General features: G+C 42.8%; 1 protein-coding gene across 7 annotated transcripts in view; it reads left to right on the plus strand.

Moving 5' to 3' along the window:
• Positions 1-19,310, plus strand: part of MYOF (myoferlin) — a 278,291-nt gene that overhangs the window by 238,803 nt on the left and 20,178 nt on the right. For 3 of the 7 annotated variants that reach the window (XM_033940691.1, XM_033940692.1, XM_033940694.1), the window contains 6 exons: positions 315-480; positions 2,020-2,096; positions 4,529-4,585; positions 11,710-11,721; positions 16,456-16,554; positions 16,932-17,057. In XM_033940691.1, coding sequence (XP_033796582.1) covers positions 315-480; positions 2,020-2,096; positions 4,529-4,585; positions 11,710-11,721; positions 16,456-16,554; positions 16,932-17,057 — 537 coding nt within the window. Of the gene's footprint in view, positions 1-314; positions 481-2,019; positions 2,097-4,528; positions 4,586-4,686; positions 4,726-11,709; positions 11,722-16,455; positions 16,555-16,931; positions 17,058-19,310 lie in introns of all 7 variants that reach the window. The other 4 variants (XM_033940695.1, XM_033940696.1, XM_033940697.1 and 1 more) reach the window with 2 other exon arrangements.

The raw sequence follows: 19,310 nt of genomic DNA on the forward strand, positions 1-19,310 counted from the left end.
CCCACCCCTTTTACAAAACCGTAGTATGGTTTTGAGCACCGGCCGCGGCAGTAACAGCTCCGATGCTCATAGGAATTCTATCAGTGTGGGAGCTGTTACCGTCACGACCAGCACTAAAAACAGAGCTACAGTTTTGTAAAAGGAGGGGGGGGGTGGGTATCAGTGTCCAGAGAAATAAATTATTTCAATTAGACAATGCAGCAGTTTTCAAAATTCATGTACCCACAGACTTTGTAGTGTTGACAACGTGCCCTCCTCCTAAATTATTGATATGGCCATTTGTAATTAACAAGTCTTTGTTTTATGCTCCTTAGCTGTTACCAAAAGAAGAAATGTATGTTCCACCCATAGTCATTAAAGTGATAGACCACAGGCAGTTTGGTCGGAAACCAATTGTGGGGCAGTGCACTATTGACTCCCTGGATAAGTATCGCTGTGACCCCCATTTAGCGAAACAAGAAATTGCTCTGGAAGCAAGAGGTAAGTCATGTGTTCACTCGCCTTGCTGCTGAATAAGAGGATGCCGTGCAATTAAAACTTTACACAGAGAATATAGACACCTGAGTGAAGGGGGTGTTTAAACAACTATGTACAACAAATGTTCATTTTTATGGAATAGAGATTTTTGTAGTGAAATAAGCACTCGGAAGCTTTTCATGTTCAGATTCAAAAGGTTAGTGGATACTGACTTGTTGTTCATCTTGTTTTTCCCTCTTTTATAGAATTGTTCACCTAAAACTTCTGGGAGCTTCTGGGAGAACGGGATATAAATCAAAATAAATAAATAAAACAGAATGATAGCACATTCCCCATTAGCTAGAAGGGCTTGAGGCAAATCCCTCACAAAGTCTACACTCTTCCTCCCTATTGAGGCCCTGGCCATACACTTGGCAAACCAGGCACTCAAAGGGAGCTTGTATGCAGATGAGGATACTTTCAAGAGGATGTAATGATGACTTAATTTAACCTGTAAACTGTATAATATGGATATTGGTATTAGATCCCTAGTAAGTGCCGAGTTAGGATAAAAACCTGTACCTGAAGAACTTGTAGTGTAGCTATGGCAAATTGTAACCTGTTAACTGCATTTTGTGCATGTTGACCTGTAACCCATCTTTGGGGCGGACAGGATAGAAAACAAAATAAATAGATAAAATCGATGCTGTCTGTAATGGATCTTCAGATAACAGTACCGTCAAATTGTCAGTTACAATTACAGGTGTCCACCACCCTCTGATGAAGGGGCCTTCCTCCATTTCTTTGTCCTTAATTTGTTAGGGAAATGCTGCCATCTAATATGTTGAAAGCTGCTAAATATTTTTTTGGGTTTTTTCTGTTATAGTCCTTCTCCCTTCCAGCGAGTACAATTTGAGTTTCTGGAGCCTCTCTGTAGAGTTTAGTTTACACAGTCTGTACCATTTTGATCTTCTGTTTTTATCCTATCAATATCTCCGTGAACACAAATAAACGTTCTGTTAGCTTTTCCTTCCCTTTTATTACACTGTCTGACAACTTTCAGAAAACTAGATTAAGTGGGCACTGGCTTGCCCTCTTACGCCATGAGATTGGCAGGCTTAAGTTGGCACACCTAAGTGCACCAAGCGACATATATGATTTATAGTGTTCTATAAACTACAAAAGTAACTGGGAAAAATACCCATGGCCTGCCCATATGTATACTCCCTTTGCAGTTAGTCAGCAGTGTTTTTGCAAACCTAGTGTGCAAACCTAATGTTAACCGTACATTTATGCTTGTGGTAGTTTTGAGCCTCGGCCCTTCTGTGAGTGGCATAGAATTATGTCTCCTGTCTAGTCAGAACCTCTCTGAAAAAAAAGAATGAATAAATCTGCAAGAAGTGTGGTGAACACAGCCTTCAACCCTTTCACAGGGGTATATTAAATCTGGTTCCTTATCTTATTTTTGTTTGTGCAAATATTTTTCATATTGCCTCTTCAGTAGGTGGAATTGTGATCTTACATCTTCTGCCATCTCATTTTGAGAAACTTATTGTATTACAGTTGCTCTGCTGTCATCGGCTCCCCCTGGTGATGTGATTATTGAAGTGGAAGATACAAAGCCGTTGCTAGCCAAGCAGGTAATGTTCATCCCTATGCTCCTGGTCTCTTAACTGTGGCATCTGTCATTCATAAAACAATAAACTGATCATTTTCACAGAAGACCGTACAGAAGTCAAACTTATTGTAAGAAAATGGTGGTAACAAACAAAAAACAACTGCAGATGTGTACAAGATGCAGGCAGAATTTATTGTGACAAATATAAATTTATAAAAACCTTTTTCCCAAACAAGGGACCCAACACGGTCCGTGTTTCGGACAAACCTTCGTCAGGGGTCCAATATGCAAAAAGGTTTGAAAAATATGCCACAAAAAATATGGAATAAAAAATCATAAACCAAAAGGTCCAATGTGCCGAGAATCGCCAACTCCTGTAAAGCGTCTCACAAAGTAAAAAGTGCTGGTTTTTTGCCAGTATATTTTACTGTATCTTTCACAGCACTTTTTACTTTGTAAGACGCTTTACAGGAGTTGGCGATTCTCAGCACATTGGACCTTTTGGTTTATGATTTTTTATTCCATATTTTTTGTGGCATATTTATCAAACCTTTTTGCATATTGGACCCCTGAAGAAGGTTTGTCCGAAACACGGACCATGTCGGGTCCCTTGTTTGGGAAAAAGGTTTTTATAAATTTATATTTGTCACAATAAATTCTGCCTGCATCTTGTACACATCTGCAGTTGGTTTTTGTTTGTTCCTGATTGGTTTTTTTTCTGCAGATAAGGCTGGACCCCTCCTTCCTTTTTTGTTGCTAAGAAAATGGTGGTACCAGAAGAACAGGAAACCATCTAGTCTAATCTTATTAATCGCACTATGGACTCCTTTTACGAAGGCGCATTAGCAGTTTAACGGGCGTAATAGCAGGCGCTAAACTTCCGGCCACGCTAGCCACTACCGCCTCCTCTTCAGCAGGCGGTAGTTTCCTGGCTAGCACGGGGGTTAGCGCGTGATTAAAAGTCACGTGCGATAAAGCCGCTAACGTGGCTTCGTAAAAGGAGCCCTATACCAAAAAGGTTCAAGGCAATTTACATTCAAAGAGGCCGTAAAATCTACAGGAAAATACAAAAGCAATCAATAAAAATATCATCATAACATGAATATGACAAGTCATATAAAAAAGTTTTTGATTTTTTACGAAACCTTAAGTAATTGATATCCGTCCTAATGTAAACAGGTAGATTATTCCAAATTGTAATGGCAGCATAAGCAAAAGAAGAGCTGTCGTTTATACCGTACTCCTCTAATCAGTGGAAAATGTAGTAATAAAGTACCACATAATCTGGAGTAAGAATAATGCAAATGAGAAAAAAGCAAAATCAGATTATCTGAAGAGCCAGTCTGTAATATGCGATGAACTAAGCAAGCTGATTTAAACTTAATTCGCCTCTCAACCGATAACATTGAAGATTCTTATACAAAATCACATAAAAGACCTTAAAAAAGGCATCAGGTGTTGATTTATTAGAGAAAATGACAATAACAGGAAACAAATGCCTTCAGCACAACTCTTTAGTAAGTTGCTACCATTAGATGATGTTCTGTGTCTCTTTTAATGGGTCAAAAAGTAATCCTGAAATGTTTACCCCCATTCCAGTATTTTTCATAACCACCTTAGTTAGTTTTAGTAATTTGCACAGGGCAAAATTTTTCAGTTTATTTTAATAAAAACAATTTTTTTTTAGCATAGCTTAAAACTTAATGCAGACTATGTGATAATTTGTAGGTTAACATGTGTGGCGCAGTGGTTAGAGCTACAGCCTCAGCACCCTGAGGTTGTGGGTTCCAATCCCTTGCTGTTCCTTGTGACCCTGGGCAAGTCACTAAATCCCCCCATTGCCCCAGGTACACCAGATAGAGTTTGAGCCCATCGGGACAGATAGGGAAATATGATAAAGTACCTAGATGTAAAACCACTTAGGATATAAGTGGTATATTAAGTAATTAATTAGGTGGGGTTTACTAAAGTGCAACAAATCTTTGCACTTATAACACATTAGGTGCCATCATGGCCCCTAAATAATCGCAAAGCCTGTGCTCTAATTGTTGGGGGCATGGTCAGCAATTGCTCTGCAGTTAGGGCATAGGACACCGACTTACCACACAGGCCAGTGTTAAATGCTTTGGCAGATAGTGTCAATGCAACCTTCATCATGAAGATGCAACCCAATGTTGAACACCCCACCCCTTTCCCAGCACCTACAGGCTATCTCTGGTAGTCTAGTGTCTGGGGCAGGAGCAATCCGACTCCATTTCTGTCTCATTGCCCCCTGGATTCGGTGTGGTAGCTGTGGTCCCCAGTGGTGGTCTTGTGTTGTATCCTTGCTCCCTTTATGGCAGATTAACCCCCTAGCGGGAGTACATTGAGAATAGAGAAGCTTTGGACAGTATAAGCAATGTACAGACAAGTCTAAAGATGTGGAAGTTTTACAAATTACCTTCCAATTTCCAGTTTTTAAGCACTATGTCAACAGCACTTGGCAAAATGACTTCTCCAACAACTGTGCATGTATGTATATGTCAGTGTGAATGCATGGTGATTACCAAATCAGGGCTAAAGGTGCTTTTGGTGGCAAAGCTTTAACCTCTTTTTGGTTTTTCCCTCTGTAGAGAGATTTTGGAGTACAACATGCTCTTAAAGCAAGTACGGTATGTTTTATTTTTATGTGGTAGCTTTCCCAGTTTTCTTCTGAATTCTTCTTTTCTTGCTATATTAGAAGACAATAAAGCCAACAGTTAAATGACACCATTGGGTCAGCTGACTGGATTTACCGCACATGCTTAAAAAGTCAGAAGGTGTTTTTGCTTCAGACTTTCAAATGTAGCATGTTGTAAGCTTCAGAAAGAGCAAACCTAAAAAACATAGACACATCTGTTTATAAAAAGACTTTTGGATAAGCTAAATCCTTCTTTTTTGCTATTTAGAGATGTGGTCTTGACATCCTTTATTAAACCAATTTGGTGATTACAGCTGACAACATATAAAAAGACTGGTGGTCATATCAAATTTCATCCTAAAAGTTTTACTAGTCATATTTAAAAAGAAAAAAAAAGTGGTATCAAAACTTGGGAAACTTTTTACAGAGATAACTGGTAAAACTTTTTTTGTCTTTGGTGTTTGCCACGTAAAAATCAGTCTCTCCAAAATCTCACTTTGTGATTCACGAATAATGGTATAATCATTGATTCTGTTTGTTTTATGAAAAAAATACCTTGTAATAGCAGAGAACATTGGTGCTCATTATTTCTAAATTATTTGCTGTGGAGATTTTTCTACAAAGAGTGTCATTAATCTGAAAACTAGGAGTGTGCAAGGTGAGGGGAGATTTTTCATTGACTTTATTTTGTTAATTTTTAAATTTTGTTTCCTTTTTGCATGAGCTAACAGGAAATAATATATGCTAATATGAATTAACTCCAAAAGCCTTGACTAACTTAAAAATACTTTCACAGAAGATTGTAATAAATCCACTCACGTTAATATCTTCTCGGCAACAAATTCATATAAATCATGTTTTTCATAGTTCGCTGAACCTCAACAATGTCACCCAAACCCAGCTCAATGTATTCATTTGCTGGCTGGGATTTATACATCTAATCATCGTCAGTTCCCTAAAAATGTTTTTTTAATATTTTCTTTTATATGCAACATAATATGTTAATAACAATCAATCTTCATTGTCCAGAAAGCTTAGTAAATCATCTTAGCTTAATTCAAATCTGGGTCAGTCCAGGGACTGTTCTACCAACATGAATCATGTTTCGCCTACCGGCTGTTTCAAGGTATGTCTGAGAACAGATTGAGGTCAGAGGATGACAGTGATGGATAAGACATGCCTTGAAAAAGCCGGTGGGTGAAACATGATTCATGTTGGTGGAAAAGTTCCTGGACTGACTCAGATTTGAAATAAGCTAAGTTAATTTATTAAGCTTTCTGGAAATTGAAAATTGATTGATTGTTAACATATTATGTGTTATACTATTATTTAAGCCCATTACATTAACGGGTGCTAGAATATATGTCTGTCTTTCTTTATTTCTGTCTCTCTTCCTCCCGCTGTCTTTCTTTCTGTCTGTCTCTCTCCTTGGTCCCCTTTGTCTGTCTGTCTTTCTGTGTCTCTCCCTGCCCCTGTGTCTTTCTTCTTTTCTTTCTGTCTCCCTCCCTCCTGCTGTCTGTCTTTCTTTCTATCTGTCTCTCTCCCTGCCCCCTATGCAGCAGCATTTCTCTCCTCCCTCCATTTCCCTGTGCAGCATTTCCCCCCACCCCACTTCCCTGTGCAGCAGCAGCATTTCGATCCCCACACACTTCCCTGTGCAGCAGCTGCAGCAGCAGCATTCCCTCCCCCTCCATTTTTCTGTGCAGCAGAAACAGCATTCCCCCCCACTTACCTGTAAAGCAGCTGCAGCAGCATTCCCTCCCCCTCCATTTCCCTCCCCCACCCCACTTCCCTGTACAGCAGCTGCAGAAGCATTCCTCCCCCTCCATTTCCCTCCCCCCACCCCACTTCCTGTACAGCAGCCGCAGCATCATTCCCTCCCCCTCCATTTCCCTCCGCCGACACCACTTCCCTGTGCAGCAGCAGCATTTTCCCCTACCCCCTTTCCCTTCCCGCGGTCTTGCTGGCTCCCTTAGTCCCTTGCCACCGCCCCTTCCCTTCCTGCGGTCCCGACAAACCTGCCGACTCCAGCATCGTCTGCAGCACTCTACCCACGCTGCTTTGGGGCCTTCTACTGCCCTGATGTACTCTTGCACATCTCTGATGACATCATCAGAGATGCGGCAGAGCAAATCAGGGCAGTAGAAGGCCCCGAAGGCGCGTGTGTAGAGTTCTGCGGATGCTGCTGGAGTCAGCAGGTTTGTCAGGACCGCGGGAAGGGAAGGGGGGGTGGCAAGGGACTAAGTGAGCCGGTCAGATGGCGGGAAGGGATGGGAGGGTCAGACCGCGATGGGAGGATCAATGGGGGTTTGGGTGGTTCTTTTGTTTGAAGTTTATTTTTAAGTTCAAAGCCGCCGCCGCGGCTTCTCTCTCAATCCCCGCCTGCATCGGAAGCCTTCTTCAACACAGGTGCAGCTCTAGAGAGGAGTCACCGTGGCGGCTTTGAACTTCTGTCCAGTATTGCGCGAGCAGGAAAGCCAGCATTTTCCAATTTGTCTGGCGGTCGCTGGAAAGCTAAGCGCGCATGCGCACTCTGCCGACCACAGAACTACAGATCAGGGAACACGGCGGTAAGAGTGCGCATGCGCGCTTACCATTTTATTATAGTAGATAAAAGAAAATATTTTTAGAAAAACCATTTTTATGGAACCAAAGTTGATTAGATGTACAAATCCTAGCAATGAATACATTGAGCCGAGCTTGGGTGGTATTGCTGTGGTTCAGTGAACTATGAAAAGCATGATTTATGTAAATATGAAATAACTGGCATTTTTTTCATGTTAGCACATGTTTTATGTATGCTTAAGGAAACAGTACATAGTAAAATGGAACAAAATGAAATATAAAAGTACTTTCATATCCATTACATGAAAGGAGCTTTCCCATAGAAACAATCTGTCCAGTGATTTCAGGACAGAGTTATAAGAGAATCTTGGGATTTTGGAGTCAATGTGGACATTATTGCAGAGGTCAGGATCATAAATTTATTTAGTATATTTTCTCCTTCTCTTCACAAAAGGGGAGACAGTTGCTCTACCATCATATAGTATCTCTGACAATTCAGTTATCCCCCTCTGCGCTGCCCCTCTATCTGTGAGAAGACCAAGTACTGGTGTTGAAAGGAGAACAGATTTCTTCGCTAACTGTCTTCAGCCACAAACCTGGATCAGTCAACAAAAAATGGAAAGGAAAACCAATTTCCTACCTGTTTAAAATCTTTTAAATATAGCACAGATTTTTTTCCCGCCTTTGGTGTCAAAAATCTATGGACCACTAATAATTTTCTTTGACTAGGATTAATCCTGCAGCTCACTGGTGAAAATAAAGTGAATCTCAGAATTGTGTTCAAATATATGCAGTGTTTCTAACTAATTTTAGAAGGAAATCTGCATATGTGTAAATTTAAAATGTTTCCAGCTTTCCTTATTACATACCTTAAAATGTAGAAGAGCCATTAAGATTCTTGGACAGCAATAAATGGCTAAAGCCCTTGTTTTGACAAATAAACCTTTACTGGAGGACATTAAAGGCTAACTCATAGATATGAAAAAATCCATCCTGTATAACCAGATGACAGTGGTGGCAACTTTATCATGAATTTATGCATTTAGAGCCAGATTCTGTAACTAGCACATAGGCGCCTAAAGTTAGGTCCCTATTACATGTCAATCACACTTAGCCGCCCATTACAGAATCGAGCCTAAGTTAAAACTTAGGCTCTTGTAATATAGGCCAGAGTTTTACAGGCCTACATTATAGGCACTTAAGTCCTTTAGAGAATCATGCCTTGTGGCACCTAAGTCTTTCTCCACACCTAAACATACCCACTTTGGTGCTAGGCGCCTATCTGTTCGTGCCTAAGAAGATAGACGCCTATCAACCAATTACATTTTATTGTATTTTTTTTTTCGATTATGAGCTTGTGAAAGCTCAAGGAGCCTAACTTTGGGCGCCGTTTATAAAATTCCCCAGTTAATTCAGCCATGACAAAAAATTTTCATAGGATTTGATTCCAAAATGGGGAATAGCTGGTTATTTACAACACTGTTAACCCTTGTTTTCAAAAAAACATGTTTGTAAAATGTGTATAGATTATTTTAACATAAATCATCCAGCATTGAAATTGCACAAATGTCAAATTTTAATAATTCATGTTCAGAGTAAACATGTGTGGGTGTGGGGGGTGGGGGTATTTTCAGAGTTTTCTGGTTGAGTAATGACTTTGCTGGTTAGATCAAAGTCTTTGAAAATTAACAAGGCTGCTTGACCAACTTTAGCTAAATTATGGATTCCCCAGGAGATGAGGTTAAGATGTAGGGGGAGAGGAGAGGGAAGGAGATGCAGATACAGATGCTGGGCGGTGCTTGCTTCCTACCCTAGTTCACCAAACATAGATGCTGGAATGACAGACCTAAATGTGGCTGACAACTCCTCAGAGCCCTTTCCTTCCCCTTCCTTTCCTTCTTACCCACCTGCTAGAACATAATTACAGTGAGGGAGCAATAGTCCCTTCACCACCTCTCCCAGTGGGGTATCTCATATAAAAACTATTTTGGTGCTGGCAACCCCTTATCTCCTCTCCCCATAGGTGCACAGCGTGGAAAATATAGTGGGTCCAACAGTTTCTGTATCACCTCTTGCTGTCCTTCCTGATATAGCAAACATGGAACTTATTTTACAAAATAGCGCTACTGATTAATGACGCACTGAGTGTGAAGAAGCCCGTTCAGTTTCAGTGGGCTTCTTTGCGTTAGCACTCACTAATCCATAGCAGGACACATGAAAAGTAGGCCAGCAAAATGCTGGCCTAAATTTCAAATAGATGCGGCTGCTGAGCTGATCAAAGCAAGGAAATCTCCCTGCCGCGATCAGCTGAATGGCCGCAGCAGGATACCCCCCTGCCACAAAGTCGGCTGGCAGGAAGGATGCCCACTCACTCCTGCTGCCATCTCCGAACCCCCCTGTGAATGTCCGTGGCAAGAAGTATGCCCATTCCCTCCCACCGCCACCCTTGAACCCCCCCACCTTAAATGTTTATGGCAGGAGAGATGCCCACTCCTTCCTGCCGCCACCCCCAAACCCCATGACAAATCCCCTAGCAGGATGGATGCCCACTCCCTCCTGCCTTAACTCCCTGGTACTCCCCCTCCCAACCTGGCAACACTCCTACTCCAGAGAACCACCACCACCTGTAAACCTCCTGGCACCCCCATAACTGGTAGACCCCGCTGGCACCTCCCAGTCCCCCCACAATCCCACCACCCTCATACCTTTTAAGGTGAAAGTCCGGCCAGAGGGAAGCATACACTCTCCGGCCAGTAGGCCCCTCACTCCAAAATGATAGGCCTTCCTAGTTCGTTCTGGGCATGCACCAGGGAGAGGCCTAGGAGGGGCCAAAGGTACTTGGGACAACCAGAATCTTAAACCTACTTCCCAGTGCATCCTGGGATGCAGTGGGAGTGGCCTAATGCTCTGATTGGCCAGATACCTAAGGGAGGGGAGGGGCCTTAGGTATCTGGCCAATTGGAGTATTAGGCCTTATTCTGTATAGGATGCTAGTTTCAGCGGCTGCCTATGAAATGACTGAGAATCACATACTATCGTCCTATGCAGAATTTTGTGTGCTCTAACAAACAGATGCCTAACCCCCTGATTCTCTAACTAGCACCCATGTCACTGGCGCCAGTTAGAAAATCATGGCTCAGCTGCCTATCTTTGCTGAGTGATCCCTTGCCATTGGCTGATCGCGACAAGGGAATCCCCAATCTGCTGAGCCGCAGGACTCCCTGAAGCCGCACTTCGGAGAATCTTGCTGGCTCAGAGAAACCCCCACATCCACCCCCAAAATCAGCAGGAGAGATGCTCACTCCCTCCTGCCTAACACCACCTGACAACTCCCCCGCTCCCCCATTGGAGATTGGCAGGAGGGATGCCCACTATTAATTATTTCTATAGCGCTACCAAACGCACGCAGCGCTGCACAGAGTCACAAAGAGTAAGAAAACAGTCCCTGCTCGAAAGGGCTTACACTCTAAACAGGCAAGACAGACAAACAGGGTGTCATGGATACAGTTAAGGGGAACGGTTAATCAGCTGGCTGGGATGGAGGGCAGAGGGGAGTACAGGACAATCAAGCCATTGTGACATCACTGATGAGGTTGGCTCTTATTGGTAGAAGGAGGCAAACAGGATGTCATGGATACAGTTAAGGGGAACGGTTAATCAGCAGGCTGGGTTGGAGGGCAGAGGAGTAGGGTTAAGGATTGAAGGCTATATCAAAAAGGTGGGTTTTCAGTCTGCTTTTAAACAAGGGAAGGGAAGGGGCTTGACGGACAAACTTGGGTAATTTATTCCAGGCATAGGGGGCAGCTGAAACTAAAAGTCTATCTCCCACTTCCACTCCACTCCATCTCTCTTTGATATGTTCACTAAGCATCCCATCTAGAGATTCCAACCCACCTCCAAATGCAGTCATATTTTTCCCTGTTCTCCCAAAGCCACCATTTGAGTTTATCACATTTTCTCATTTCACACCAGCAGACTTCCCATTTCTCCTCTCGCCAGTGATTTTTCTAGTTCTTGTGTCATGCAATAGGACAAGGGATGCTGGAACTCTTCAATTCCAAATGGACTTTTAAAGCCTGCTCTTATAATTCATGATAAAGAAAACAGCAAGCAGCATAACATTTTACTTCCCAATTCTAAGTCCAAGCAACTTTTGAAACTACATTTTAAGGATGTAATTTATAACTCTTTCTTATTTAGGTTACATTGCAGTACTTCAGGAATAAGGTTTACTAATTTCTATTTAATTTACCTGCTTAAGATACAACAAACATTAAATTGTTTTCATTTAGTATGAAAATATCTCTTTAACTGAATTTAGTAGTTTTCTAGTAAATCATGTATTAACGTGGGGTTATTTTTCTGTTTTGCATGCATGCTTTAATTCTGACGGCTGGATCTATACAATCAGCTCATAGAAAAGGTAATTGTGTTCACTGTATATGTTAAATTTCTTCGTTAAAGGCATTTGGCTCACATTTGATTGACTGGTTGTCAAACTATTATTTCTAAACCCGTTTAAGTGTGAAAAAGCAAATCATATGCTAATTGTTATTTGTGATAAGTTCAGAAAAGTGTGAAGGACTCTTTCATTTCTAGATTTCCCCAAAAAAGCAAAATCCAAGGACTCCTTTTACGAAGGCGCGTTAGGGCCTTAACGCGTGGAATAGCGCACGCTAAAATGCAGCGCGCGCTAGCCGCTACCGCCTCCTCTTGAGCAGGCGGTAGTTTATCGGATAGCGTGCGCTATAGTACGCGCTAATCTGGTGCGTGCGCTAAAAACGCTAGCGCACCTTCGCAAAACGAGCCCCCGAGTGTTGCAATTTTTGGTCTAAACTTTAAATATCGCATTGAATTATTACTGAAAGAGCTGAATTTCTTCCATGATAGTTAATAAAACCAAGGGCTCCTTTTACTAAGCTGCGGTAGTAGTTTTAGCACGCGCTGCATTGCTGCACGCGCTAGACGCTAATGCCAGCATTGAGCTGGCGTTAGTTCTTGGCACGTAGTGCGCGCGGCAATGCTTGAGCTGAAAACGCTAGTGCACCTTAGTAAAAGGAGCCCCAAGTGTTTCACCATAATGCAGGTCTCAACGCTACTTGACTTCTATTCTAGTTACCCTTCACTTTCTATAGGGCCAACATAATGAACTGTACTGTACTAGGCTAAGTGCAGCCTATTTTTTCTCTTTTAACATAGGTGTAAGGATAATTCTATATCAAGTAGCTTATATTTGCGTAGTGCATCCAGTTGTACAGAATAATGATGTTTAGAAGCCGGTTTACTTACTCGCTGCAATAGTGTATATATGTAGGACAATTGATTTGATATAAACATGTGCATATAAGTAGGATGATCAATGTGCCAGTAACATAAATAGGATGATTGATTATGGCATAATCATGCCGGTATTAAGAACTCTAATTGTAGAACAATCCCTTTTTGTTCCACCTCAGGTTCTCATTCAGAGTGGTTTGTATGAGCTTCTGTAAAGGTGTTATAATACATGAACTTCTGTAGAGGTGTTACAATACAGAATTACAAAGAGCTTCTGCGAGGGGGTTACAAGGGCTCTATACTGAATAAACAGAGCTCTGTGGCAGTGTTACAATGCAGAGTTCTTAATACCTTATTATATAATTATATTAAAGCAGCTTGGTGAAAATTCAATTCAGAACGAGACCAATTAATAGACTCTAATTGTAGAACAATCCCTTTTTGCTCCACCTCCAGTTCTCATTCAAATATCTTACTCTGTTGATTTTTTTGGTCTTCAGAAACACCACCTTAGACTCCTATAAGTCATTGTCATAGGCTTTAAGTGCTGTCTCTTCACCGGATCCTTTTTAAGTTTATACTAACATTTTAGATATATAAATCTTTTAATAATAATTTAGCATAGTAACTTAATGGTTCAATTTATCTTAATGTGGTCTTCCTTAACGGGATAACTTTGCCAATATATTTCACTAAGAAGTTTGATCAAGGCCGTTTATCCCTGCAAACAAATGAAATAAACCATTTGTCAATTTTACATCTTATTGGACATCCTGCTAAATCCTTCCCTGATAATCCAAGAATCCCTTCATCCCTATATCAGAGTGACATATAGTTTACCCTAAGCAAGCTCTGCGCTCCTCCAACCGACCACAATATGTGTTAACATGGCCGCCGCATACTTGTGTGTCTTTTAAATTAGCCTCCAGTGGAGCGAGATACCGTTGATGTCATTACATCAGCAGGAAATTGCGGCACTGGAGGAAACATGGTTTCTTTTATTAGGGATGAAATCAAATGATAAAATGCACTGAAACCTAATTAATAAACCTAAGGAACTGCCCTCCACACTTATTTAAAGTAATGAGGCCCATTCCAATTCTAAATTTAAACCCTATGCTAAATTATTATTAAAAGATTTATATATTTAAAATGTTAGTATAAACTTAAAAAGGATCCGATGAGGAGACAGCACTTAAAGCCTATGACAATGAATTATAGGAGTCTAAGGTGGTGTTTCTGAGGACCAAAAAAATCAACAGAGTAAGCTCATACAAACTACTCTGAATTGACACCCCCAGTCATTAGTAGCGGTATAGAGGCTCTCAATAAACACATTAACATTCTACAAATAGTTGATCAAATGATATAGCATGGATTTGTTAAGGAGGGCATTCATATGGACAGGCCATCCATAGTGCAGACATTTAGGGCTCCTTTTACAAAGGTGCGCTAGGGCCTAAATGCGCCGAATAGTGCGTGCTAAATTGCTGCACGCACTAGACCTTAATGCCAGCATTGAGCTGGCATTAGTTCTAGAAGCGTAGCATGGGTTTAGCGCACGCTAAAATCCTGCGTGCACTAAAATCGCGAGCGCACCTTAGTAAAAGGAGTCCTAAGTGGTACAGAATTCCATAGAGCTGGAGCTATTGCAAAAAAATGATGAATTTCTAGTTCTCTCCCATTTTATTTTTGAGGGGTGTGGAATTACTAATCTATTGTCCCGTAAAGATTGAAGAACCCCCGATGGGGGAATTTGGGATGATTAATGATGCCAGATAATCAGGGGACACTAGTGTTTAAGCCCGTTACATTAACGGGTGCTAGAATATATGTCTGTCTGTCTTTCTTTCTTTCTTTCTGTCTCCCTGCCCCTGTCTCTTTCTTCCTTTCTTTCTGTCTCTCCCTCCCGCTGTCTGTCTTTCTTTCTGTCTGTCTCTCTCCCTGGCCCCCTTTGTCTGTCTATCTCTCTACCTTCCCACTGTCTTTCGTTCTGATGCGTTGCCTGCCTGTCTTTCTGTCTCTCTCTGTGGCCCCCAACCTGCCTGCCTTTCTCCATGGCCCCATTCTGTCTCCCCCCACCCAAAGCAAACAAGATTGCTCCCTGTGCCACGCACACCCCTCCCCCCAAAGCAAAGCAAGTTTGTTCCCTGGCCCCCTTTCCCTCTCCCCCACCCCAACTTCCCTGTGCCGCAGCAGCATTTCCCTCCTCCCCCCACTTTCCTGTGCAGCAACAGCAGCATTCCTACATTCCCTTCCCCTCCATTTCCCTGTGTAGCAGCAGCATTTCCTTCCCCCCACCCCACCCCACTTCCCTGTGTTGTAGCAGCATTCCCTCCCCCTCCATTTCCACCCCACTTGTCTGTGCAGCAGCATGTTTGTTTTTTTGCCGGCTCCCTTACCCTTTCCAATCCCCGCCTGCATCGCACGACACCCTCCTTCACCACCACCGTTGAATGCCTGCATGTGCCGGAAGCCTGATGACATCGGAAGCCGGAGCGCATGCAGCAAGTTTCACCCTGAGCGCAGCGGCGGCCACCACAGTCGGCAATCGGGGTGGTGAGGACGCGGCTCAGGAGACTGGGAAGGTGTTGGCGGGTGGCGGCGGGGGCCTCCTCCTGCAGGCGCTCGTGTCTCAGGGGTCTGGCTCATCTCGGCAGGGAGAGAGCTTGCCTGCGCTTCCTCGCAGCAGCAGTTGGTGAGTGAGGGCGGGAGGAGGGGAATGGCCAGAGTGTTCCCTGCCACCGGGTTCTAAAATGGAACACGCCATGGATCACGCACCACAGCGGCAGGGATCACGCCGTTTTAAAAGCGCATGTGCCGGTAAGGTTTTATTATTTATATAGGATTGTGTCCGTGAAGATTCAGTAGTTATTCAGATGACAATTTAAAGCATGCCACAGTATGATCCATTACATTGTCAACACAATACAATATTTTAGTAGACAGCTTAGAGTTTAAGCAAAAATGAAACATACAGATAGGTAAGAGAGTAACAAAGGCGAGAAAATAAGGGAACTAATTTAAATAAATTTGCTCACAAAGGTGCTTGATTATTCTCTTAGCTAGGGTAGGAGTAGATAAACGTGTCCTACTATATAGTCTGTGCAGTCAGTGTCCTACATTGAATGTGTGTGACTATCAAGTTAGTTAATTCTTCTATTAAAGGCCTAGGTCACAGGTAGGCAATTCCGGTCCTCGAGAGCCGGAGCCAGGTCAGGTTTTCAGGATATTCACAATGAATATGTATGAGATGGATCTGTAAGCACTGCCTCCTTGAGATGCAAATCTATCTCGTGCATATTTGTTGTGGATATCCTGAAAACTTGACCTCCTGTGGCTCTCGAGGACCGGAATTGCCTACCCCTGGCCTTGGTGAAGAGTCAAGTTTTCACCTGCTTCCTGAAAGTGTCCTGAGTTAAGCCAGTGTGTCGCAAACCGTGTGCCATGGCAGATACCAGGTGTGCCCCAAGATGCTGGAGAGGAGGAGAGGCACAGGCACCGGCTGACTGCTTACAGGATGCGCCTCTCGCTGTGAGAGGCACATCCTGTAGGCAGTCAGCCAGCCCCGGCTCCTCTCCTTCTCCCTCTCCATCTCCCCCACCGGCGGTAATGGGAGGCTCAAAGCCGTGGCTGGGGGCCATCTGTGCATGCTTGGCGTCGACGTGATGACGTCGCACATGCATGTGATGTCATCGCGCCAACGTCCGCGCATTCCTGGATGCCCTCTGGCTGCAGCCCCGCATTTACTGTGCCATGGCTTCAAAGGGTTTGCAGTGCGCTGAGTTAAGCGATAGGTGTTATAGTGGTAACAAAAGCATTTTGGAGAATTTTGCGTTGATGTGTGTGATTTTAAATTTGCTTCTTTATGTTTGCTTAGGAGGAAGAAATAGTGGACTGGTGGAGCAAATATTACTCTTCGACAGGAGAGCATGAGAAATGTGGCCAATATGTTCAGAAAGGATACGATGCATTAAAGGTAGCAAATATTTGTCCAGCAATATGAAAAGTATCATGTTTTTATTGGGTAGCACTATTTTTTTTCTGTTTGGCCTTTAACAATGATGGGTTCTGAAAGATCATATCAGTTTAACATTTTACAGTCTTTTTTTACATTTTTTACTTTTTGTTTCAAGCTAACTACAATACACCAGTATGCAATGGTTCTTTTTATATACCATATCTCACATCAGTGAAGCTTATTTTGTTCCACATCGCCCCCCACCATCCCCCTATCCTCCTCTCACCCTACTAATCCCTCGTCTAGGTCAGAGATCCACACAACTAAACTTCCTGAGGCAATGAGTTTATAAATTAGGCCACTGTTAACATTCTACAATTTTCAATTATTTTCAGGTGTACGACACTGAACTGGAGAATGTCCCTGAATTTCAGGGGTTGACGGACTTCTGTGACACATTCAAACTGTACAGGGGCAAAGTTGAGGAAGGTGATGACCCCTCAGTAGTTGGAGAGTTCAAGGTATAAAAAGATGCGCCAGTGAGTGAAAACCAATTATCTGCTCATCTCGGTGCTTTTTGACTTGACTTTGTATATTCATACTTCTTTGATACAGGGTGTTCACACAATAAATTAACCTGTGCATTCCAATAATGCTTCATCCATATCACAGGTTTTATTACCAAAAAAAGTTTTCTATTTCATCATTATACAATCTCCATACATCACTATATAGCAGGGATCTCAAAGTCCCTCCTTGAGGGCCGCAATCCAGTCGGGTTTTCAGGATTTCCCCAATGAATATGCATTGAAAGCAGTGCAAGCACATAGATCTCAAGCATATTCATTGGGGAAATCCTGAAAACCCGACTGGATTGCGGCCCTCAAGGAGGGACTTTGAGATCCCTGCTATATAGTATTAGTGAAGTGCTCATCCCACAACCCAACGTGCTCTATTAAAAAAAAGCACAGGCTGCCAAAGGAACCATTATTGCACCTCACGGCTCCCAGTCCACCAAAATCAACTAACTTATAGCATAAAATATAATCTGCAATCACTTATCTCGTTGTATTGTTGCTTGGTGGAGCATTCATAGCCAAGAATGTATGGCCTTCAGTGCTAAATGTTGGCATGATTTCATTTGATGTGTTGACTTTATATACCATTGGGGCTGGCTCAGAGCATGGGCCAACTGAGGCACTGGCTTAGTGCACCAAAACTCAAGGGTGCCAAAAGCCTGCCTTACTGGCTCACCCGTCATAGCAGCCACAGTGTGTTTTATTTTCACCACTGTGCTCTCGCCTACCAAGCATCTCTCTTCATAGTAAGGCCAAACGTACTATGACCCATAAGAACATAAGAAATGCCTCCGCTGGGTCAGACCTGAGGTCCATCGTGCCCAGCAGTCTGCTCACGCAGCGGTCCAACAGGTCCAGGACCTGTGCAGTAATCCTCTATCTATACCCCTCTATCCCCTTTTCCAGCAGGAAATTGTCCAATCCTTTCTTGAATCCCAGTAACGTACTCTGCCCTATTATGCCCTCTGGAAGCGCATTCCAGGTGTCCACCACACGTTGAGTAAAGAAGAACTTCCTAGCATTCGTTTTGAATCTGTCCCCTTTCAACTTTTCCAAATGCCCTCTTATTCTTTTATTATTTGAAAGTTTGAAGAATCTGTCCCTCTCTACTCTCTCTATGCCCTTCATGATCTTGTAAGTCTCTATCATATCCCCTCTAAGTCTCCTCTTCTCCAGGGAAGAGAGACCCAGTTTCTCCAATCTCTCAGCGTATGAAAGATTTTCCATCCCTTTTATCAGACGTGTCGCTCTCCTCTGAACCCTCTCAAGTAACGCCATATCCTTCTTAAGGTACGGCGACCAATATTGGACGCAGTTCTCCAGATGCGGACGCACCATCGCCCGATACAACGGGCGACGGTGATGGCTCTGAAAATAACACCAAACCACACACCTTCCTCTGTTTTCCCTGTGAAATGAAATCCTCCCTTCTCAAACATGGACTTCTGTTCCTAATTCAAAACCTTTCAACCTCTCTCAGAGACTAGTGTACTGAAGGACATTAGCACGGGACCATGGGGAGTTAATCATTTGATGAACTCCAATACCACACAAATTTGCATGTATTCCAAAAGGTATAAAGGTACGCTTAACAGAGAAACAGAAAAATTAAGGCAGATAAAGATATAAGGACTGTCCACTCTCTCCCTCTCAGAGATTCTATATATTTGTCCCAAGCTTTCTTGAATTCCAATACATTTTTTAATTTATTTATTCATTTTTCAATACCTTCTCCCAGAAGAGTTCAGAATGGTTTACATGACTTTATTCAGGTACTCAAGCATTTTTTCCCGTCTGTCCCAGTGGGCTCACAATCTTATCTAATATACCTGGGGCAATGGGGGGATTAAGTGACTTGCCCAGGGTCACAAGGAGCAGCGTGGGTTTGAACCCACAATCCCAGGGTGCTGAGGCTGTAGCTTTAACCACTGCGCCACACTCTCCTCTATTTATCTCCACCACCTCCACAAGAAAACCATGCCACAGATTCACCATCCTTTTCTTAAAGAAGTATTTCCTTGGGTTACTCCTGAATCTGTCCCCTTTTCACCTTCGTCCTAAGTCCCCTCATTACAGGGCTTCTTTTCAACTGAAACCAACTCCTCCTGTACATTGATGCCACAGAGATGTTTAATCTCCCCTCTCCTGCCTATCTTCCAAAGTATACATATTAAGATCTTTAAGTCTGTTCCCATA

The sequence above is a fragment of the Geotrypetes seraphini genome, chromosome 4 (genome assembly GCF_902459505.1).
Source record: "Geotrypetes seraphini chromosome 4, aGeoSer1.1, whole genome shotgun sequence".
Taxonomy (NCBI): Eukaryota; Metazoa; Chordata; class Amphibia; order Gymnophiona; family Dermophiidae; genus Geotrypetes; species Geotrypetes seraphini.